This window comes from Lacerta agilis, chromosome 17, assembly GCF_009819535.1.
Source record: "Lacerta agilis isolate rLacAgi1 chromosome 17, rLacAgi1.pri, whole genome shotgun sequence".
NCBI classification, from domain to species: Eukaryota; Metazoa; Chordata; class Lepidosauria; order Squamata; family Lacertidae; genus Lacerta; species Lacerta agilis.
This window is the reverse complement of record NC_046328.1, coordinates 16,806,412-16,830,203: the sequence shown is the minus strand read 5'-3', so window position 1 is coordinate 16,830,203 and position 23,792 is coordinate 16,806,412. Positions and strand designations below refer to the sequence as shown.

Genomic DNA, 23,792 nt, shown 5'->3' with positions numbered 1-23,792 from the left:
CCGCTGGGAGCCATGGCTCCGGCAGCAGTGGCATCCCTCCACTCAAGGGATCCCTCTGCCGTCCAGTGCCTTCGCTCCATAAGACGCCTAGACATTTTCCTTTCATTTTTAGGAGGGAAAAAGTGTGTCTTATGGAGCGAAAAATACGGTAAACCCTGGGTTACTCCCTGAAGATACCAGGACCATATGCACGAACTCTACTGCTGAGCTGTGGCCCCTCTTTATGATCAGAGAACTAAGGTGGCAGGAGCTCTTTCTCCCTGTAATACACAGAAGAGTGTTAAAGGCTCCCTGAAAATTTGTTAGGACCCCACTCCCTTAAGGCATCCTAAAAGAGACAATCTGCTCATTCAAGCTTATTGCTGCCATGCTGAAGATGGTATGATACAGTACCTAGGGTTTAACGCTGATCAATGTCTCCATGGTATCAGCACAAGTTTAAAGACCTAGTGACGCTCAGCCCCAAGCCCTTTTTTGGGTTGAGCTACACACCCTCTGTCAGCAGAGGTTTGCTCTCCCACTACTGCACAAGGAATACTTTCTGGCTGTGAGGCTTGTAGTTTGTAGCTTCTTCCTGTAAAGAGACACCCACAGGTGACAAAGTGGCAGGGTTGCCCTTGTGCCAGCAGCACATTTTATAAGCTCCACTGTACTTCTTCGTAACAAGCACAACCCACCACATATCTTAAGCTTAACAGAGGCCACAGACCAGTCCTTTGCACCAAGCAATGCATTGGGTTTTGTGCTATTATTATTATTATTATTACTACTACTACTACTACTACTACTACTACAGGTTGTTGTTTTTTCCAAAATATTTATAAACAAAAGGCTAATAACCTTCAACAGCACTTCTGTTACATATGTTTTTTTAAAAAAAGGGCTTAAGAACAAGTCGTACTCCAATGCACACTAATACAATACAGTGTCTAATGTCCTCGGCCACACTTCTCTACACATCACTCTGGGATTTCCCGGGCAACCGACTTCACACGGGTGTTGGAATCTGATTGGCTGGTCAGTCTCCCCTCGTGATCAAGTCCTCAATGTATGCATCCAGTTCATCATCTGTATTGAAATCAATGTCCTGAAAACAGCAAAGGGAAATATGGTTCAATGCCTATGAGAAAGCATTTGATACTGCAGGGTGACTGCTTGCTAGCTGGGGATGATGTGAGTCGTAGCTGAAAACATCTGGAGGACACCAGGTTAAAAATATGCTCAGATTTTTGAGATTCTGCAGAATCTGCAAGATTCTGTCTGTTGTATATTTGTGATTATGAGCATGGAAACAAATTTCTTATATTTCCTTATAGCCAGAAGGAAGGGGTAATAACAAGAAAATATGTAGAATAGCAATATAAATATGTGTTCTGTACAGCAGAGTAGATGCAACCAAAGTTATTGGATAATTTACATTTAAATAAAAAAGTTATAATGAAAAAAACATGTCCAGTTTTTTGCAATTCTGGCTGGGGCCTCACTCACCTCTTGGACTTTTTGGAGCAGTGCTACTATGTTAGTCCTTAGCTTCTGGAGTTTCTCTTTTGTCTCCATGAGCTTCTGTTCTTGGATGTGAAGCTTCTCCTCAGAGGCTTTGGCCTGGGCGTTAGCTTGAGTCTGGTAGGAGTTGCATAAGTTTTTCAGCCCCTTCTCGTACTGCTCGAAATATTCTTTCTGCAGGGAGGCAAGAAACAAGAGAGCTGGTTCTAGGAGCTTCAAGAAAAGCCACATGTATTGTTGCAGAATGTCCTTATGCAGTGGGAGGCCACATTCACACCATACATCTAAAGCAGTATCATACCACTTTAAAGAGTCATGGCTTTCCCCCAAAGCATCCTGGGAACTGTAGTTTGTTAAAGGGTGCTGAGAGTTGTGAGGAGAGCCATGTTCCCCTCGGAGAGGTACAATTCCTAGAGTGCTTTAACAATCACTATGTCTTCACAGAGAACTCTGGGAAATGTAGGTCTGTGAAGAGGAGTAACAGTGTGAATGTAGCCAAAGTCTGTTTCCTTCCCTCACCCTGAAGAGTGCCACAAGGCTCCTGTCTGAGGATGTAGATACGCTGCAATCTTTTGCTGCAAAATTATGTGTCTGTCTTTCTTTCTTTCTCTTAAAATAATATCCATGTTTGCAAGAAGGCAAAATAAAATAAAATAATTGGAGTTAAACTGTCAATTTGACAGTGGAAGCCTCTGCTTTTGCTATTAAGTAAGATCTGTCTTCCACCCCTGCAGTCTGCTGCCCTCTGCTGGCTAAAAAGTGTCTGGAAAAGGACAAGAGCTGTTCACATCCCAAATGGGTCTCATTTATCTTAAACGCTTGCACAAAAGGTGTCAGGCAACCCTTTTCTCTCCCCTTTGTGGCTCTTTCAAATTATAATTTGAGGGTTTGGCTCCTAATTTAGGAACTTTATATACATTATAAAAAGTTACAATTATGGATGGTGGTATCATAACCACTGACTCCAGAAAATGTCTCCCTAAAGCCAGTGCAACACTGAGTTAAAAGGGTAGCAATCTGCCTCTCTAAAAACTGGCAGCTGGCAAAGTATAGAGGAATGGTTCTTGAAGTGGTGGTACCACCCCCTGGAGAGGTTAACCTAGGTGGGTGCTAATGAGACAACGGGGAGGCATGGGGGTGCTGAAGGTGCTCCCCCTAAGTGCACTGAATGCTTATTTGCAATTGACCAGGCTAGAGTCTAGAGCAAACACCTTCCTTGCTTCGTATTTAAAGTTTTATTGCTCATCACTTTCAAAGCTATTTATATTTACAATTCTGTATTATCACAAGTCAGAAGACAGCCAATTATTTGCAATAGCTATTGGTTTTCATATACAGTAAAATAGTTACTGTACATCTGTGGTAGGTGAAGGTTTGTGCATATCTGGTAAGCTGAGTTATGTGTGGATATTTTATGCTATAAATTTCCTTCCTGATGTTTTCAACAGCAAGAATGTGTAACTATTCTTTGCTGGATTTTATTTTGTGATTATCTTCCTCGGTGGGTCGTGCAAACTGCTATTCTGAATGCTTTTTAATAGGGTTGGGTAGGGGGCACTGGAGATGAGTTCATGGAACCAAGTGGGCTGTGCCCCCCCCCCCACAGGGAACTACTGGTGCAGAAGCTAAGAATGTGGCAAGAGCAGCGACCAGCTCAGGTCTTGCCTCCACTGTAAGCACAGGACTTACCAGAGGGAAAGCTGCCAACTCTTCTGAATTCATGGCACTCAGGTCATTCTTGGAGATGGGGAAATTTGGGGGCAAGAAGTACCGCAAGCAATTCCTGCCCAAACAAAAACAAGCATGCTAAGAAGAGCATTACAATTTGGAGAACACAGAATATTTTACAGAGTACAGAGCTCATCTTCTTGAACAGCTTATTCTTCCTGCCTCCCTTTTCATTAATACAGCAAGTTTCTACTCCATGTGATTCTGAAGATATGCTTCCAAAGATGGTGGGGGCAATGCCTGGTGGAACCACAACAAAGGCAGAATAAATTATGCAAAGTTGCCCAATTTGCATTGGCACAGGCTGCGGAGTTTAGATTGCTCAGGCACAGAATATTAATACTTTGGGCATTTTCTCTGACCCAACAAAAGAAACTTCACAGCAGGTAACAGGTCAGATACAGTAAGAACTTCACACTGACAACAGGGTGTTAAAAGCAAAAGCAGGAGTCCAAAATTAAGCTGGCATCTATAAAGCTGCTTAGCAAAGAGGCTCACCGGAGAGATTGAGCTAGTAAGTCTACAGTCTCATGGCTGTTGCTGGAAGCGGTGGTGTCCGGCTCAGACAGGACGCACTCCGAGGTAGAGGGCTTGGGCACAAGGTCTTCCTTCTGTTGCTTTCGAGTGTCTGGAGTTTGCAGTTCTGGTGAGGGAGGCTTCATGAGTCGAAGATCCTCGCTGCTTCTCTCGACCCTGAAGGGAGCAACAGACACATCACAAGGAATCCTTGCCATTCTAAAGACCCGAGTAAGAGTCTTTGCTGCCTCCCCATGGCGAACTGATGTGCTGACAGCCATTCCCTGGGTACCAAAGATTTGCTTTACATGGTGATGACCAATACTGGCTGGCATTCATCTCCCTTTCCCTGTCTATACACTGTGCTAGTGGCAGCAGCTACCACAGCCCCTGCATCCCAATATAGCAGAGATTCATACATTGCAGGGGGCTGGTCCAGATGGCCCTTGTTGTCCCTTCCACCGCTACAATTCTATGATTCTACACACAAAAAAATTACCAGCGATCTCTTGGGGTGGTATCTGTCGGGACATAGTCAAACTTCACTTTCCAGCGGACACCTTTCTTGCCCACCTCCACAGCTGTAACTCGGCCCGTGAACCACTCCTTGTTCACTCGGACTTCCACGTGGAGTCCTTTATCTGAGAGGCACAGAAGGGTGGAAAGTCTTGCATTAAGCATCTGTTTTCAAAGCAAGCAAATATTCTGGCATCCCATTAAGGTCTGGTCAGAGACCACTCTCAACGTGTCCTTATTATGGGACAACAGGCACAAAAATAAACTAGGGAGTATGGTAGAACTGCTTTTAAACAGGACTGAGGTTCAAATCTCTTTGTTTAATCCAGAAACTGCATCCCATGGAAATTACATCGCTTAATGTGCCAAAAAGCGATATAGCTTGGTCCCATTCATTATCATGCAGGTTTAAGGGTTAGTCACAGCGGCTGCATTTGAGGCCAGATGGTTTTTTAACCTGGACTATAATCTTAATTGAAGTAGAACATATCTGCCCCAAACCTGCAGTCATCATGGTGTTCAATACATGCACCATTTTACTCCCCTGGAAGAGTCAAGTAGGTGCAGAGACCAAGTGACTTATTTCTTACCTTTCTGTGCCCTCTTCAGTTCTGCCAATTCTTCTTCCCCTCCGCTGTCTGTGAGCTGAAAGCAGAGTTAATAGAGACTCAGCATAGAGTACTTTACTAACTAAAAGAAGACCCAACAAAAAGCTAGCTTTAGAATTCAGCAAAAAACTATCTGCGGGCATTTTCATTTGCACTCAAGTTTCTGGGCTAGGGATAAGCAGTACTTATGGAGGAAAATGTTAATATATTGCTTAAGCACAATAGCCTTGCAGCCATTTGCCACCTAGAACAAAAGACTAGAGCAGTCATCCTCTAACTGTGGACAGAAGCTAGTAGCCACTGATGGCCTTATCAGGAAATAATAAAAAAAAAGACTTCCGGTTGGCCATGCCATTATGGAGGATGGAAAAACTCTCAGCTGAGAGTTTTTTAGCGTTTGAAGGCTGGGGGGGGGGGGACCACAAAAGCACTACGGACTCCCCAAAAAATCCCAAATAGAGCGTTTTGGGGACCTGGAGAACCGTATTGAAGGAAGTGATGGATTCCTCAGTGCCAGAAAACTCCAACCCCTCTCCCTGGTAAATGCTCTTTTGAGTGTGCCAAGAGAGGGGTTGGAGTTTTCTGGCACTGAGGAATCCATCACTTACTTCAATACGTGAAACTTCGTGTCCTCTGGATGCTAGCAGCCAAATTTCCGTTGCAAAAGACAGCCAAAAATTGTGAGTAAAATCTTCAGATTGGATATAAAAAGAAATTGGCAAGAATCAGGCTTAGGAAGAGATTTTAAAAACTGAAGTCGATCTCTTCCACTGGGAAAATTGGACAGCAGTCGCCATTAGCCCGAACCTAAAGACTGTGTATCTTTTTGAAGCTTCCCAAGGCTTATTTACAAGCTTCCCCCTCTTGCAGGGAAGGGGGGGGGTATTCTTCTTTACAATTTGAGACTCACTTAAGATTTGTCCCTTTGATTGAGACTGACAATTTGAAAGAGTGTTTGATTAAAGAAATGGCGAGTTATTGGGATTTGAAAAAAGAAGAATTGGCCAGTTGGATCACCAGTGCCTTCAGACTGGGAGTTAAAGGGAAAAAGGATTCTAAAATTGTTAATGACTGCATGGTGATTTTTAAAGTAAAGGAAGAAGAGACAAAATATTGAGTTTGCACTATGCTAAAGGCCTCAGAATCCAAAATCAATCAGTTATATTGTTTAAAGAAATTCCCAAGCTCTTTTTGGAACCTCAGAAACCTTATCAAGACCTCGCGGCCTCCCTGAGAAAGAAGAAGATCTTTTTTTGTTGGGAATACCCACAAGGCCTCTCATTCAAGTACCAAGGAAAGAAACAAAGAATCAGAACAGTGGAAGAAAAGAGGAAATTCATTGAGAAATTCTTGGATCTGACTGTCAGAACTGTCTGTCCAGAGACTACAGTTTTCACTCACTGACTTCACCAAAATATAGATATCCATATTTTGGCAAAAGTTCCAGAGAGGATGGAACAGGGACGAAGAACAGCAACTTTAAGGGATTCTGAATGGCAAAATCAGACTTGCAAACTTCTCACTCACTTCCACCTCCACCTCGTTGGCGTCTTTCTTCTCTTCTTTCACCATCACGTGTCGCCCATGCTTCCTCTTCTCTTTTCTTGGCCCAATTTCCTCTTCCAATTCATCCTCTATTGAGCTAATGCTTCTCTTCTGGGAACCTGAAGCCTACAGAGATTAAGACATGTACTCAACCACCACAAGAAAGATGCATTGCTCCATGGACCATGCAGTTGCATTTCCAAAAGGCAGAGGCACAACACAGCTACGTGAAGGCAGGAAGGGGCATTATGTTGATTCTGAACCCATCAAGCTCAGACTTGGAAGCAGCTCTCCAGGGTTTCAGGCAGAGGCAATTAACCAGAGATGCTGGAGATTAAATGTGAGACCTTCCACAAAGCAAACATAAGAAGAACCCTGCTGGATCGGGCTAAAGGGGGCCCATCAAGTCCTTTTCTCAAAGTAGCCAGATGCCCTGAAGGGACACCTATGTGTTTCTTATCCTGGTTTCTTAATGCTGGCCATTGACTGCACAGTGGTGCCTCGCAAGACGAAATTAATTCATTCTGCAAGACTTTTCGTCTTGCGGAAATTTCGTCTTGCGAGGCACCGTTTCCCATAGGAACACATTAAAATTTAATTAATGCGTTCCTATGGGGAAAAAGTCCGGGGGCCCCTTCCGACCGGCACCGGAGCCGCGCGGTGCCGCGTTTTAAGGCTGCAGCGAGCGAACAGCAGCGTTGCTGTTCGCCCGCTGCAGCTTTAAAACGTGGCGCCGCGCCATACAGGGAGCTGTAAAGGCTTACCTTTCGGCTCCGGTCGGGAGGGGTGTTGTCCGATCACGTCCATCTTGGATCGGCGCCACGTTTTAAGGCTGCAGCGAGCGAACAGCAGTGCTGCTGTTCGCTCGCTGCAGCTTTAAAACGCGGCGCCGCGCGCTCCGGTGCAGGTCGGGGGGGTGGAGTCGGATCGCGCCCGGCATCTTGGATGGGCGGGCGCGATCCGGTGCCGCCTCTCCTGACCGGCACCGGAGCCGCGCCACGTTTTAAGGCTGCAGCGAGCAAACAGCAGCGCTGCTGTTCGCTCGCTGCAGCTTTAAAACGCGGTTCCACGCGGCCCGGTGCCGGCTTACAGTGGTACCTCGCCAGACAAATTCGTCTTGCAAAAAACAGCCATAGACGATTTCGTCTCGCGAGTCAACTAAAAACTCGCAAAACTCTTTCGTTTTGTGAGTTTTTCGTTGTGCGAGGCATTCGTCTTGCAGGGTACCACTGTAATAATAAATGCATCTGATTGGTTTTTACAGAGGAGGTGTGTGTCTCACCTGGGGGTGCTTCACAACAGCTGATTTCTTCAGCGACAGCTGTCCCTTTGCAGGTCTTGGGCTGGGGGCTCTGTGGTGGCTCTTGGAGTTCTGAAGAGGCGCAGGGGGCACCCTGCCACTTGCTGCAGGCTTGGAGGCAGGCCTGACAGAGGTGGATGTGGACCTCCCAGGTGTCACCACCACGTGATCCTGCGTCTTGGAAAGCCTGGCTTCTTCCCTGGAGACCGAACTCTGTAGCTTAGAGCTGCTGAAGGCTGGCCGAGGTGGGGGCCCCTTATTTTGCTGGCCAGTGGACCTGGAAGTGGTCAGTGGGGCAGGAGGCTTGCTGGGAGCATTTCGAAGCACATCTGGCAGAGGGGGAGAGCGTGGCCGCTGTGGCCTGCTCAGCGGGTCTGAATTCTGTAAGAAGGAGGAGAGAAAAGGCAAAGTCAGCTCAGGCTAAATGTGGAGAGCTGGTGTACAGGCAGCAATAGAAGGGGTGGCACTCACCTCTAGTGCTGGACGGGTGGTGACTTCCAAGGGCAGTTTCCGCAGGTCAGCTTGGGAACGTATTGGAGTCGTTTTCTGGAGCAGAGCAGATGGAACAAAGACATTGTGTTCAGTAAGAACAGCCACTGCTGGCTTGAAACCTACTCCCTTAGCAAACCTCACAGACCCTCTTCATCCCTGAGAAATTGTAATAAGTGCCTGATGACTCAGTGAAACCCCACTAGGTGAGGTGGGGCAACGCTTTTCAGACTGAGATTGCTACAAACTAAGGGGCTGCTCTGCACACACATGCAACACCAGTAGCAGAATGTGAGAGTTAATATGGGAAATCGTGCTACCTTCAAGACAACACAAGTTCTATCTGTTACTGGCTCAGTTTACATATGCAAAGCACAACACTTGCTGCTATGTAGGGCTGAAACAAAAATTATTAATGAATGGAGAATTTCCAGTTCAAATTTGGGGGTGGGGTCACAAAAGCACATCAAGATCCTGGGGGGGGGGGATCATTGGCTGCCCATATAATATCCTAGTGGTTAGTGGCTGTAATTCTTTGACCCTGCCACGACCTGAATGCATTCCAACAAGAAGCTCACTTGAAAGAGACAACTGAATATACAGCGTCACTGGCGAAGAATGAGAGAGACTGCAGATCGGGGGCCCCAGTGTCCAGACTTGCCTGCAGCGCCTCCAGCTTCTCTTGCTGCTGGCGAATTTTCTCTGACAGCTCTTTCTGCTTTTCCTCCTGAGACTTCTCTTTCCGCAGCACACACAGGGGAACCTTCTGCTTCAGTTCAGGAGTTTCACACCTGCCAGGGAGAAGAAAAAGACAGCAGGAAGACTTTAGTAAGGTGAAGGAAGAATGTAAACATGAGTGCAAGTAAAAAAAAACAACCCAGAGCAAGTTTGGGAAACGCCTGCTCTGTCCAGAGGCTAAACTTCCACACCATACAGGCTCCTCTCTGTAATGAATGAAAGGACAAGAAGAAAAAAAGGTGTAGGCTCAAGTTGTCAAGCCTGTAAAACATCTCATAACCCTGATGGGCTACACTCTGCCTCCACAGGCAGCAACTGCTTCTGAAATCCAGCTGCAGGAAACCACAGGAGGGAAGTTGCTGTTGAGCCCAGGTCCTGCTTATGGGCTCCATTGCATCTCTCACCTGAATGATTTCTATGGTCTCCCATGTCTTTCTCCCTTGACTTTATTTACATGGCAGCATTAAAACATAGGTTCTCTCGATGGCTTACAGAAAATACAAAATGATTACTTTATAATAAAAAATACAAATTTCAGAACAATGGTAAGCAGGGTAAAACAGTTCTTTCTGGGAGCAGAAGAAATGTAATGACTAATAAATGCAGATACACAAGAAAGCCCAGATAACAGATTGAGAAGATCAGATTACAAGAATGTGAGTTATTTTAAATGGCCTGGGTTTATTAAAAAAAAAAAAAACCTATGGCAAAGATGGGAAAACATATGGCTCTGTCAAATATGGACCCCAACTATTGCACAGTTACAAGCTAGCTCTTACAGACTGCTGTGCTGATTACTAAATTAAGAGGGCTCAGAGAGCTTCATAACACATCCTCACCTGTCCTGATCAGGGCTGGGGTTCATGGCACAAACCCAGGTGTCTGGGTTTTCCTGCTCCACAGAGCTGAGCTGGAAGGGGAGGGTCCGCCATTTCAGACACAAGTCTATTGACACAAGGACAAATCATGCCGTTAGCAAATTGCAAAGCCAGATGAAAGAAACCCACTCTGCACCCAGGGCCTGCAAGCAAGGACTTGGTAATGTGAACAAATATGTAATTGTTTTAACTGTTTTTTTTAGGCAACTGTTTTATTCCATGTGATTATATTGTAAATCACCTTGGGATGATTTATAAATTTTGGATTATTTATTAAATTTATTAGTTGCTTTTGCCACAGCAACTCAAAGTGACTTACAATATTTTAAATAAGAAACAAACACGTACATACATTTAAGCCAGCATTTTAAAAATCTAAGACAAATATTTTTTTTAAAAAAAGAACTACAGTTGTACCTCGTTTTATGGCCGGGATCTGTTCCGGAGCCCCGGCTGCTAGCCGAAAAGGACACAGGACAAAGTGCCGTGTCTGCACGTTTGTGCTTCTGCACATAGTGCAATTTAGTGCTTCTGCGCACGCGCGAGCGGCAAACCCGGAAGTGACCTGTTCCGGTACTTCTGGGTTTGCTGTGGATGTTCGCTGGAATGGATACTAGACAAGGCGGATGTTAGTGGAGGTATTACTGTACATTAAAAACATCCCACCCACTATAGGAAGCCACAGTTAATTAAAAGCCAAAGGCCTAGTGGAAAACAAATGCTTTTGTCTGGTGCCTAAAGATATGCAATGGTGGCTCCAGGCTAGTCTCCCTGGTGAGCGTGTTCCACAAGCGGGAAGCCACCACTCTTATGTTGCCAGCTTCCAAACCTCCTGCGGAGAGAGCACTCAAAGAAGGGACTTGGATGATGACTGAAGGGGTGAAGTAATAATGACAATGATATGTCTATTGTTTCTTTGTTCCCCCCCCCCCCGGAAAAAATAACATCAAGAGAGGGGTGGAACCCCCCCCCCCAAGTTCCCAGCACAATTAAAAAGTCAGTTCCCAGGATTTGCATATGCATGGTGTCAATCTAGCCTTTTATCACTACAGTGGTGCCTCGCAAGACGAAATTAATTCGTTCTGCGAGTCGTTTCGTATTGCGAAAAATTCGTCTTGCGAAGCACGACCATAGGAATGCATAGGAATTTAATTCCCATAGGAATGTATTGAAATTTTCGTCTTGCGAAGCATGACCACAGAAAAATTCGTCCTGTGAGTCACCCTTTCGTTAGCAAATGCCTTTCGTCTAGCGAGTTTTTCGTTGTGCGAGGCATTCGTCTTGCGAGGTACCACTGTATATTTTTGGTTGTTTTGCCGCCTAAGCCACTGCTGGGGCTTCAACTCCCTGCAAACACCTTTCCAATCCTGGAATGCTGGAAACTCAGCACTACCAAACGTACCGCACTGAATGGTGGTGGGGATCTCCATGGCTCTCCGCCGCTTGTAACGCAATTCATTTGATGGAGGCTGGTTCCAGTTAGCAGATAAATAGCCAAAGTCATCCCAGAACTTGCTTATACCTTTCTGAGCTAGAGGGTTGTTTTTTTGAAAAATGAAACGAAACATCAAGATGAGCAAGCAAACACACACATACACACATGATGCAATAACTATCCATTGTCCCTTCCCTGTGCCTAGCATTCCCCTTCCATGCCCAACTTCCCACTAGATTGCAAGAGCGGCTTACCAATCTCAACATCCTTCCAGTACTGTGCCAAATGTTCTCCCATTGCCTTTAGTAAGTGCCGATACTCCTTGGCATCGGCAAAGTCCTGCTTGTTATGTGTCGGCTCCAAAACCAGGTAGGGGACATCAACTACTCCAACAACACCACCGCATGCCCTGAGCGGAAGGAAACACAACAGTGATAAGCTTGCAGGCAGCAACCCAACTGAGAAGGACAGTCGGAAGACAGGCTCCTTCCTTCCCACTACAGCAAACATGAACCTGGTTCAGTGTAGGGCAGACAGAGCGGGTTTAACTAAATATCAAGGATGGAATAACTCATGGAGGTGAAGGCTACTGATAGCTACCAGCCACAACAGCTATGCTGTGCCTCCAAGGTCAGAGGCAAACATGCTTCTGAATACCAGTTGTTGGAAACCGCAGGAGTGCTCTTGTGGTTGGGTCCTGCTTGCCGGTTTCCCACACAATCTGGGTGAGAACTGGATGCTGAACTAGATGGGACCTTGGCCTTATACAGCAGGCCCTTCTTATGTTTGAAATGAAAAGGCTTGATGTAATTAAAAGGCTCCAGCAAATAGGGTCCCAACGAATGAACAAAACTGGCTGCTACAGCAGCTGTGAAATCTGTCCACAGATGAAGGTTTCAGTTAATGCTGTGCCACGAACAACATGCATTTGTTTCTAGTAATCATGAGTTGCACATGCATCTCTGTGCAACATGGACAGATGGTTCCCTGTGATGTTCTGCTGGAAACAGGTTATCTAATCTAACAGTGTCACCCCGACAAGATCATCTGTGTACTGTGCAGAGCAAAGGCTCTCTGTCAAATTGTAATTAGGATCAGTTTGGCACCATGTTCAACTCAGTTTGCCTCCTGTTCTTATGAACAATACAGTTCACTACCTGAAGTCTCTGTTTCCTTGAAGTTTCAACTTGTGGTTGAGGGGACCTTTAACAATTTAGAAGATGCAACTCAGGGAATACATGCAAAACTAACAATGGATTATTCCTCGCAATATATTTAACCATTCATATGCAACCAGAGGGAATTAGAGAAAGTGTTTTCTCCATATCCCTGGAACATATATTTCTGCTCTGGGGCTTTCCAGAAGAGGCATCTGATTGGCCACAGTGAGAACAGGATGCTGGACTAGGTGGCCTGATCCAACAGGCTATTCTTATATTCTTAAGATAATAAGAACTGAATAAAGCATGCAAAATAACTGTGCAATGAGCTGAAGTTGCACAATTTATACAACTTGCAGAACTTGATTTGCCGCAGCTCCATTTTCTTTTAAAGTACAGAATACACCAAGTGGAAGAGGAGGGTGGGGGTGGGGCTGATCAAGACTCACATAACACAGGAGGAAACAGACCGATTCACTTTACCTGTCATTAAGGCAAGAACTAACTAGGTCTCTGCAAGAAACTCACATGCCACCCTCCAGCTGCGGGCCCACCTTCTCATACATCTTAATCAGTCGGCTGCAGTTATAGATAAACATCCCATCCAAATGCCGCTGCTCAATGTTCACGCCAAAGATGAAGTTCAGCTCCTTTGGCTCCTTGAGGGCTCTGCGACAAAGATGTAGAGAAAAGACAGCAAGTAAGGCTGGAAATCCATCGGCAAAGCACAGAACAGCCAATATATTTCCCAGTGCCCGGGTAGGGATCACATGTCAAATGCTTCCAACAAATAAAGAGTGTATTGTCGGTACTTATTGGAAAGTGGGGGGAAACAGGATTGAAACTGTATGGACGAGAAAAAGGTGAGTGTACAACGAATGAGGGTCCGCACATGACAAAAATTCTGACTTTTTTGCTGAATTCTTGATATTAGTATTTATTGAATTTATATCCTGCCCTTCCTCTTGAAAACAAAGCAAAAACATTCTAGATCAGTTACAAATTCCAAAAACAATTAAAAGCTCTAAAAGCAGTTACACCCAGTGTGATCTCCGGATTGCCAAGAACAGTATTCTTCAACTTTGGTCAAATCCAGAACTGTCCACACCTAATTAAAACCTTTTTAAAACAATGAATTTGGAAAGCAGGGGTGCCAGCTTAAATAAACTATTGGGGGGGGGCTCTCCCTGCATAATTGATCATGTGACATGGGGCACACACACCATTTGTATGGCAATTCCCATCAACTTTGGGGGCCCCCAGTCTCCTCAAATATTTTACGGGGGGGGGGGCTGAAGAACCCTTCAAATGGATACACCTTCAAAACTGCAAGATCCTTGAGGGTCGATTATCAACAGGGAAACAAAGGAAGAGGCATGGAAGAACTGGAGCTCTGCCACTCACCGCTGCTTTGCCTCCCTGATCATCTTCTTAACATCTGCCTCTCTACGCATGGTTATCGCCACGTCCTGGGCTTGGCGCAGCATGACCTGTGGATGTGAAGCACTCTTAAAATGGTTACGCAATCTTGAACACTGAAGTACTACCTAAAGTTTGTGTTTTTATACACAAAGCTTCTTCTTGGTGGCCCTAAAAAAGCATTCTACAATGGTAGCAGTGAGACAGAATCTTATTTATTTATGCTAACTATATTCTTACACCTTTTGGTGTACCAACCTCCACGCTGCACCAAGGATTCCCTGCCCGAGCAGCTTCAGGTCATGGCGGATGATCTCCTGGAGATACCTAGTTTGGTTGTCCTAGGGGATTTTAACATCCATGCCAACACAACCTTACAAGGGGCCACTTGGGACTTCGTGGAAAGTGTGGGCTCCATGGGGCTGTTCCTGAATAAGTTTGGCCCAACTCATAGTCACAGTCATGCCTTAGATCTGGTGTTCACCTCTATGGATGTGGGTGATCTGACACTAAGTAAAAGTGAATCAAAAGAAGTGCCATGGTCAGATCATTCCTGGTGCAATTGGACTTCTCCGTAACCCTTCCCCTCTGCAGGGCGGTGGGACAGATTTGGATGGTCCGCCCCGCCACTCAATGGATCCAAATGGTTTCCAGAGAGTGGTAGGGGATGTTTTATCCCATGTTGATGGCGTTTCAGCTTATTCCCTGGTGGCCCGCTGGAATGTAGTGTTAACCAGGGCTATCAACTGTCTGGTTCCGAAGCACCCTCTCCAAACGCATGGAGTTCGGACAGCCCTGTGGTTTTCCCCAGAGCTGAGGGCGATGAAACAATAACTGAGACAGCTAGAGCGCCAGTGGCGGAAAACTCATTCTGAATCATACCAGACATGCGTTAAAGCTCAACGAAGCCTACCAAATGGTGATAGTGACGGTGAAGAGGACTTTACATCTACAGAAAACAGCAGCAGGAGACTCTTTCAGGTGGTTCGCATCTAACAGAAACACCTTTGCCATCAGGGCCTGGTAAGAACCCCAATATCCCTTGCAATGATTTTGCAAAGTTTTTTTTGCGGATAAAGTCACTCAGATTTGGAAAGAGGTAGACTCCACCGTCGGAGCAAGGCTAGGGTGGGAGAGTGTTTGGACACCTTCCAATCGGGATTCAGGCCTCATCATGGGACTGAAATTGCCTTGGTTGCACTGGTCGATGATCTCTGGCAGGCTAGGGACAAAGGTGAAAACTGTTTCCTAGTTCTACTGGATCTCTCAGCGGCCTTTGATACCATCAACCATGACATCCTTCTGGATCGGCTAGAGGAACTGGGGGCACTGTTATACAGTAGTTCCGCTCCTTCCTCCAGGGCCAGGTTGAGAAAGTAGTGTTGGGGAATGAGTGTCCAGACCCCTGAACTCTCACTTGTGGGGTACCTCAAGGTTCTGTTCTCTCCCCCATGCTTTGAAGGGATCGCAGAGCCTGAGCACCAAGGGGAAAGCGGGGAACAGGGACAGTTTCCCGCGCCCCGAGTTCACAGACAGGAAAGACATGGAAGGGGGAGGCGGGGGTTTAGAATCCCGCGCCTCTTTGCTGGACCAAGAACCGGAAGGGTTCATTCCCGGACTCTGCAGAGGGAGGAGATGGACGTTTGAACCTTTGCTCCACTGTAAATAGCTGCACAATAAAGAACTTAGTTTTTAGAAATTCTGCGTTCGACTTTCTCATGAGCAACCACTGAACGTCTTACAGCAGTCCGGGAATCTCTGCAGGTTGCTTGTGAGGGACTCAGAAGACCCCGGAGAGGAGCCATGAGTTCGGAAGATGGTGCAACGGGGGCCGGAGCCAGCGATCGGGAACGGCTGATAGCGGCAGCGCAGCAGATCGCAGCTCTCACAAAACGCAATGAGGAGCTGGAGGCACACACGGAGAGGCTCAGCGCGCGCTTGGAGGAGCGGCGGCAGCAGGACCAGGACGCGCGTGCGGGCCCCGTGGGACGTAAGCTGGGGGCACTGGTGAGCAGATTTGGCGGGAACCCGGGGGACTATTTGAACTTCAAAACTGAAATGTATGCCCTGAAGCTGCAAGATGAGGAATTCACCCATGACAGGCAGAGGGTGGCCTTTGTTATTACGCATCTGGAGGCGGGAGCCAGGGAGTGGGTCCGCCCGTTGATAGCCTCGGGGAACGATGCCCTGGAGGACATAAAGAAGTTTTTTGAGGCGATGGATACGATGTTCACCTCATCGGTTCAGAAGGATGTGGCGCAGCAGGAGCTGTTAGCGCTCAAGCAGGGGTCGATGATGGTGAGAGATTATTGGTCAAAATTCTCAATGCTAATTCATAGATTGAATTGGGACCTTTTATCGGAGCAGAGCCAGGCGATGTTCGTGGGGGGGCTCAACAAGGAAGTAAAGGATGAGCTGGCGCGCTGCCCCCGGGCCAAGGACATGAACGAACTGGCACGCAGCTATCTGGCCGTGGGAGTGAGACTGGAGGAGAGGGCCCGTGCGAAAGCATTGCACAGAGGAGAGTGTTGCCTTGGCAACCGCATTCCAGGCAGTTTTGGCTACGTGCCCAGAGTGCAGCAGCAGCAGCCGGAACCAATGGAGATTGGGGCCCCCCCGTCAAACAGACGCCGGGACTTGGCACTGTTCGCAAGGCGGAGGGCAAAACCCCTAAGAGTGGCCTCAAATGCTGTGTGCTCCCAGCCAGGCCATTTTGCGAGGTCGTGCCCCCAGAGGAGGGGTTGGCAGGGCATGGCGGGCACTGTGCAACCCGAGCAGGGGAAGGTGGAACCGCAGGGAAATGAGGCAGCCTGGCTGGAGAAAGGAGGGGCCAGCAGCCAGGCGGAGCAGCAGTAGAGGTGCCCCGACCGGAATCACCCAGGCCCAGCATCGTGGTCAGTCACGCTAGAGCTCCCCAATGGCTACCCCTTGGAAGTGCAGGCCTTGTTGGACTCGGGGGCAAGTGCGAACTTCTTTAGCAGAGACTTCGCTATGGAGCACCAGCTGCATTTGCTCCCTTTGGACTTTCCCTTACAGGTCACGACCATTGATGGCAGGAAGTTGCTGGGGGGGGGAATCACCCATCAGACACCCCCAATGCGCATGAAAATAGTGGGGCATGCTGAAGTCATCGCGTTCCATGTCACCACGTTGGTGGGACCACCCATTGTGTTGGGTATGAGTTGGCTCAACCAGCATGACTCCGTGGTGGCCTGGCATCAGAGATCTCTAGCCTTCGGGTCTGCCCACTGCGTGGAGCATTGTTTGGGCGGGAGAAGCGGTGAGAACAGAAAGGTGTTGGCGGCAGCGGCCCTGGCGAGCGAGGCAGGAGGGGCGCCGGAAATATATGCCGACTTCGCAGAGGTGTTCAGCGAAAGGGAGGCGGATCGCTTGCCACCTCACAGGCCCTACGATTGCCAGATCAATCTGGTTCCCGGAGCGAGGTTGCCTACGGGCAAGTTCTATGCCATGTCCGACCAGGAGATGGCGGACCTCAAGGAGTTCATCGACAAGAACCTACAGCAAGGTTTCATACGAGTCTCGGGCCGTTGGAGGAAGTCCAGTGTTCTTCGCGTCTGAAAAGCAGCTGGTGCATGTGGACACGCGAGCGCCTCTTCGGGTGGAGACTGACGCTTCGGATCGTGTGATTGGTGCAGTGCTGTTGCAACAGGACACCGCAGGATTTTTTGCAGGATTTCACTTCAAGATCCAGTACATCCCGGGGGAGCAGAACGTCAGGGCAGATGCCCTGTCGAGGAAGCCCGAGTACTTGGCGGACGAGGGGGCTCCGGAGCCGAGACACATCTTTGGGCAGCAGCAGTGGCCTTGCGGGGGGATCTTGGACCTTAAAGGGGAAATTGTCAGGCTGACCAGAGACAGCGAGTTTGCCTGCAAACAACTGCAAGCACTCAGAGTGGGCAACCCAGGTGGGGACTTTGTCGAGAAGGAGGGGTTGCTTTTCCGCAAGGGAGCGCTGTACGTCCCAGATGGGGGGTTGAGGGCCAAGATACTTAGGCAGATGCACGACACACCCACAGCGGGGCACTTTGGTCAGCGGAAGACCATGGACCTGGTCACGAGGGATTTTTGGTGGCCAGGGGTGAGGGAGAATTTCAAGGAGTATGTGCAGGGGTGTAACATGTGTCAGCAGGCCAAGGGGGAGAGGGCGGTACCGGCGGGGCTACTGGAACCTCTACCCACACCCAAGGGACCTTGGGAGGCGGTCTCAGTGGATTTTATCACGGATCTGCCACGTTCGCAAGGTCAGATGGCAGTCTTGGTGGTGGTGGACTTATTCACCAAAATGTGTCACTTCGTGGCATGCCCGAGGGCAGTGTCCGCGGAGGAAACGGCCAAGTTGTTCCTGAAGCACGTGTTCCGTCTGCATGGCCTGCCGTCGAGGGTAATTTCGGACCGTGGGCAGCAGTTCACCTCGCGATTTTGGCGCAAGCTCATGGACTTGCTGCAGGTGGAGATGGCGCTGTCCACGGCCAGACATCCTCAGACCAATGGTCAGGCGGAGAGGGCCAATGGGGTGTTGCAGCAGTACCCGCGTTGGTATGTGAACCAGAGACAAAGCGACTGGGTGGACAAGTTGCCACTAGCAGAGTTCGCGTATAACAACGCAGAACATGTCACCACCGGGATGAGCCCTTTTATGGCTAACTATGGGCGGCACCCTCGAGCCTTTCCGGGGAGGGAAGAGGTGGTCCTGGAGGTGCCAGCTGCACAGGAGCTGGCTGGGGAAATGGAGCAGGCCAAGGAAGCCTACAAGAGGGGTGCCGACCAGCATAGGAGGGAAGGAGAGAGCATTCAGGTGGGTGATAAGGTGTAGCTCTCGTCACAGGGTCTGCCCCTCAAGGGGGGTTGCAAGAAACTGGTGCATCAGAGGCTGGGGCCTTTTGAGGTGATGCAACAGGTGAATCTGGTCACGTTTCGCTTAAGGTTGCCAGAGACCATGCGAATTCATCCTGTGTTCCATCGTTCACTCCTGTCCAAGTATAGGCAGGGGAGTCGTTTCCATGGGGAGGTAGAGGAGGAGGTGCCGCCTCCACCCCTACAAGAGGAGGAGTTCTACAATGAGGCCACAGAGATCCTCGATTCCAGATGGAAAGGGGGGGGATCTGGAGTATCTGGTAGCGTGGGAAGGGCAGCCGGAGTCCGAGAACGCATGGGTGCCAGCGGACACGATTTCGGAGGAGTACTTGGTGCATGAGTTTCATGCATTGTTCCCGCATAAGCCCAGGCCAGTAAGGGAAACGTGGGAGGAGGTTTTTGCCCCCACGGATGAGAGTGAAGAAGAGTTCTGGGGATTCCGTTCGGGAGGGGGGCAGGATAGCGATGAAGAGGAGTTGGAGTGGGATGACGCAATTCTTTTAGGTACCAAGCGAAGAGAAGGGGAGGCAGAGGGTAGAATGCCGGTGGGTTTCCAGGACATCTTCGCCCCCGCGGACGAGGAGGGGGAGGAGGAGTTTAGAGGTTTCCCAGCGTCGCCTCTACGTTTGGGGGAGAATGAGCGAGCAGCGCAAGATGGGGGAGGGATGAATGAACTGGAGCCCCAGGCCTCAGGGGAGGAGGGGGGCTTTGAGGGGGGTGGATGTCAGGAAACCCCCCTCCCCAAGGTCGGTAGCATCCTAGGACCGTTTGCAGTACAGGGAACCACCCCCGTTGTTCAGCAGTTCGTCTTCCCCCTACTGTGGAGGAAGCGACCATTCCTCCAGTGGGGAGGGGGAGTTGGAGGCAGGAAGTCGGTGCAGGGGCTGTGAAGGGATCGCAGAGCCTGAGCACCAAGGGGAAAGCGGGGAACAGGGACAGTTTCCCGCGCCCCGAGTTCGCAGAGAGGAAAGACGTGGAAGGGGGAGGCTGGGGGTTAGAATCCCGCGCCTCTTTTGCTGGACCAAGAACCGGAAGGGTTCATTCCCAGACTCTGCAGAGGGATGAGATGGACGTTTGAACTTTTGCTCCACTGTAAATATCTGCACAATAAAGAACTTAGTTTTTAGAAGTTCTGCGTTCGACTACTTTCTCATGAGCAACCACTGAACGTCCTTACATAAGTCCTTCTGCCACCTTTTAAAACAATCTAGCTTATCAATAATCGGAAGGACTTGGAATAAAAACAGCATCTTTGGCAATACGTTCATCTTGATAACCGCAATTCTGCCCATCAAATACAATTTCAATCTTGTCCATATATCCAAATCTCTTTTGATCTCACTCCACAGTTTCTCATAATTGTCTTTGAACAGGTTCAGATTCTTAGGAGTCAGGTTTACTCCCAGATAGTTAACCTTGTTAACAAAATTAAGTCCAGTTAGAGCTTGTAGCTTCTGTACCTGCATAATTGATAGGTTTTTGGTTAAAACTTTAGTTATTCCTTTATTCAACTAAAATCCTGCTACGTGTCCAAATGATTCTATTATCTCCAATGCTTTAACGACACTGGTCTCTGGGTCTTGTAAGGACAGCACTAGATCATCCGCAAAGGCTCTCAATTTATATTCATTCTCTCCCACCCTGATCCCTTTTATCAGCTGTTCTTTTCTAATCATATTCAGTAAGACCTCCAGGACTGTTATAAAGAGTAGGGGGGAGATAGGGCATCCTTGTCTCGTTCCTTTTTCTATTCTAATTTCTTCAGATATCACATTGTTTATTATAATTTTAGCTTTTTGTTCATTATAAATGGCATTTATGCCATTCAGGAATCTCTGATCGACCTCCATCTTTTCCAAATTCTTCTTCATAAAACTCCAAGAAATGTTGTCAAAGGCCTTCTCAGCATCTATAAACATCAATACAGCTTCTGTATTTATCTTCTTTTCCAGTCTTTCCAATATATCCACAATTTTCCTTGTATTGCTATTCATATGTCTACCAGGTAAAAAACCTGCTTGATCTTTGTGGATATATTCCTTCAAGATTCTTTTTAACCTTGTGGCCAAGACATTCGCAAAAAATTTGTAATCCACATTTAGAAGTGATATTGGTCGGTAATTCTTCATCTGGGTTGTCTGTTTCGGGTTTTAATATCAATGTGATATATGCTTCTTTCCATGAGTCCGGCGCCCTACCTCCCCCTAGCATTCCATTGCAAACGTCCATTAATGGTTGTACCAACCAGTCCTTCAGAGTCTTATAGTATTTTGCAGTTAGTCCGTCTGGTCCTGGGGCCTTACCCATTTGCATTTTATTAATTGCCTCTTCTATCTCTTGACCTGTAATAGGGTGGTTGAGTATTGTAGTCTTTTCTTCTGGGATTTTATGCAAATCATTCTTTTCCAAGATATGTTCTATGATGCCTTCCTCTTGTTTCTCCTCTTTGTACAATTGTTTGTAAAATTTCTGAAAACATTTTCTAATCTCTGGATTCTCCACACTTTTGTCCTTTATCTTTATATTTGTGATGGTATTTAATTTCTGTCTTTTCTTTAGCTGCCAAGCAAGTAATTTTCCACATTTGTTTGCCGATTCAAAGGTTTTCTGTTTCATTAATCTAATTTTCCATTTGTTTCCCTTTAGATATTGCATTATTTCTTGCTCCGTTTCCAATCCTTTTCTATATAGTTTAGCAAAATAATTTACAAAACCCTTGTTTATTTTTTCTTCCGTATCTAATATCTTCCCTTCACGCATTATCTTATTTATTTGTCTCTTTTTCTGTTTTTGCTTTATCTGCCATGCAGATAACATCTATATGAGCTGCTGGGAGAGATAATCAGGGGCTTTGGGCTGGGTATTCATCCGTATGCGGATGATACTCAGCTCTACCTCTCTTTTAAATCAGAACAAGTGAAGGCGGTGAAGGTCCTGTATGAGTGTCTGCAGGTGGTTGGAGGATAGATGGCAGTAAACAGACTGAGGTTGAATCCTGACAAGACAGAAGTACTGTTTTGGGGGGACAGGGAGTGGGCAAGTGTGGAGGACTCCCTGGTCCTGAATGGGGTAACTGTGCCTCTGGAGGACCAGGTGCCAGCCTGGAAGTCATTTTGGGCTCGCAGCTGTCCATGAAGGCGCAGGTTAATTCTGTGTCCAGGGCAACTGTCTTACCAGCTCAATCTGGTACGCAAGTTAAGACCCTACCTGCCTGCAGACTGTCTTGCCAAAGTGGTGCATGCCCTGGTTATCTCCCACTTGGACTACTGCAATGCGCTCTATGTGGGGCTACCCTTGAAGGTGGCCCGGAAACTACAACTAATCCAAAACGTGGCAGCTAGACTGGTGACTGGTTGTGGCCGCCGAGACCATATAACACCAGTCTTGAAAGACATACATTGGCTCCCAGTACATTTCCAAGCACAATTCAAAGTGTTGGTGTTGACCTTTAAAGTCCTAAACGGCTTTGGTCCAGTATACATGAAGGAGCGTCTCCACCCCCATCGTTCAGACCGAACACTGAGATCCAGCTCTGAGGGCCTTCTGGCAGTTCCCTTGCTGCGAGAAGTGAAGCTACAGGGAACCAGGCAAAGGGCCTTCTCGGTAGTGGCACCCGCCCTATGGAACGCCCTTCCATCAGATGTCAAGGAAATAAACAACTATCTGACTTCTAGAAGACATCTGAAGGAAGTCCTGTTTAATGTTTTATTGTGCTTTTAATATTCTGTTAGGAGCCGCCCAGAGTGGCTGGGGAAACCCAGCCAGATGGGCGGGGCATAAATAATAAATTATCATTATTTTTGCTGGTTTGTTTGTTTTTTAATTGTGCCTGTACTATTTTCACAGATTCACAAGCAGTAAATCTATGCTCCTCATTCTGTGATTCTATGTGATTCTGATCTGTGAATCTTCTGAAATGAATCTTCTCCAAAAGAAGAAACTCTATGGAAGTAAAGGGGAATTATGCAATTATTACCTACATGAGCCATAAATGCAGAGGTGAATTGGTGAAATCCTATTCAGCCTCTCATCTCCACACATCAATTTAGAGCATAGGCACAACTTGTAGGGGCTTCTTAACTCCTGCAGAGGAGGAGTACAACCAGCAGAAATACTGACTGTCACCTGCTAGTACAGACACTTGAACTGTTTTGAGAGCCTAAGCAGACACCATTCCTTCAGCCTCTTGCATTCACTGGCAGCAGTCCTGCTTAGCTCAAGGAAATGTGCCCTAGTCCTTATTGAACACTAGGAATTCAAATCAACCACCAGACAGATCTTACCCTGGATTCCCTAGTGAGGTCCCCTCCCAAGCGTAGCTCCAAAGCACGGGCTTTGCTCTCAGCTTCCCGAGCCTTTTCTTCAGCTGAAAACACAAACAGACAGTAGAATCAATGCAAACAGAACTGCAAAAACAAAACAAAACAATAACCCAGGCTCTCGGAGAAGTTGTATTTGATGTAGTTTATCAGAAAAAAGCAAGAATCTACACAGTAGAAACAAGAAACTACCTCTACTTGCAATGGCACGTATGTCAATTACAGTTATATGAAGACTTGACCATTTTGGGACCAGGCTATCACTTTGCAAATGGCCCTTTGCACAACTCCAATGATATCCATGAGCTGACCTAGGGAACCCGGTTCAGAAAATAGACAGGATACGTGTGCATTCAGCTTAATGGAATGACCTGACAAAGGTAAAGACCGATGTGTGTGTGTTTGTAGGTGCCCATCTGATTCCGGATTAACTGAAAAATTCCTTAAAGAACACAAAGAGCAGAACTGGACTGGAATCACTTAGGCTATCAGAACTCTGAGGCAGCAAGTGGGTGGGCTGACTCACCCAGCCCTGGAACTCACCAATCCGAGCCAGATGCTCTGTTTTCTTCACTTCCTGCTCCGCTCTGGTCTTGAACCGCTTGGAAGTATATTTGTACATCCTGCCAGAGGGGGCAGAGGCAGGAGAGAGAAAACATTGTGTTAAACAGCAATCTTTAGATAGAACTATTGACCCAAAGTCGCTGAAGTCAGATAAAAATATCACTTTTATTGTATTCAGGGATGTCCAACCAAGTAGATC

At 47.3% G+C, this 23,792-nt stretch overlaps 1 protein-coding gene across 2 annotated transcripts in view; it reads right to left on the bottom strand.

Annotated features, from left to right (window-relative positions):
• Nucleotides 1–849: 849 nt before the first annotated feature.
• The window catches only part of MORC2 (MORC family CW-type zinc finger 2), a 55,913-nt gene continuing 32,970 nt past the window's right edge, over nt 850–23,792 (bottom strand). For both annotated transcript variants that reach the window (XM_033174163.1, XM_033174162.1), the window contains 17 exons: nt 23,573–23,652; nt 22,994–23,076; nt 13,821–13,906; nt 12,945–13,085; nt 11,511–11,665; nt 11,224–11,352; nt 9,783–9,888; nt 8,867–8,996; nt 8,188–8,262; nt 7,699–8,097; nt 6,399–6,542; nt 4,854–4,908; nt 4,247–4,388; nt 3,730–3,924; nt 3,193–3,286; nt 1,489–1,677; nt 850–1,087 (listed from right to left, as the gene is read on the bottom strand). In XM_033174163.1, the coding sequence (XP_033030054.1) occupies nt 1,019–1,087; nt 1,489–1,677; nt 3,193–3,286; nt 3,730–3,924; nt 4,247–4,388; nt 4,854–4,908; nt 6,399–6,542; nt 7,699–8,097; nt 8,188–8,262; nt 8,867–8,996; nt 9,783–9,888; nt 11,224–11,352; nt 11,511–11,665; nt 12,945–13,085; nt 13,821–13,906; nt 22,994–23,076; nt 23,573–23,652 (2,272 nt within the window). In that variant the 3' untranslated portion in view covers nt 850–1,018. The remainder of the gene's footprint in view (nt 1,088–1,488; nt 1,678–3,192; nt 3,287–3,729; nt 3,925–4,246; nt 4,389–4,853; nt 4,909–6,398; nt 6,543–7,698; nt 8,098–8,187; nt 8,263–8,866; nt 8,997–9,782; nt 9,889–11,223; nt 11,353–11,510; nt 11,666–12,944; nt 13,086–13,820; nt 13,907–22,993; nt 23,077–23,572; nt 23,653–23,792) is intronic.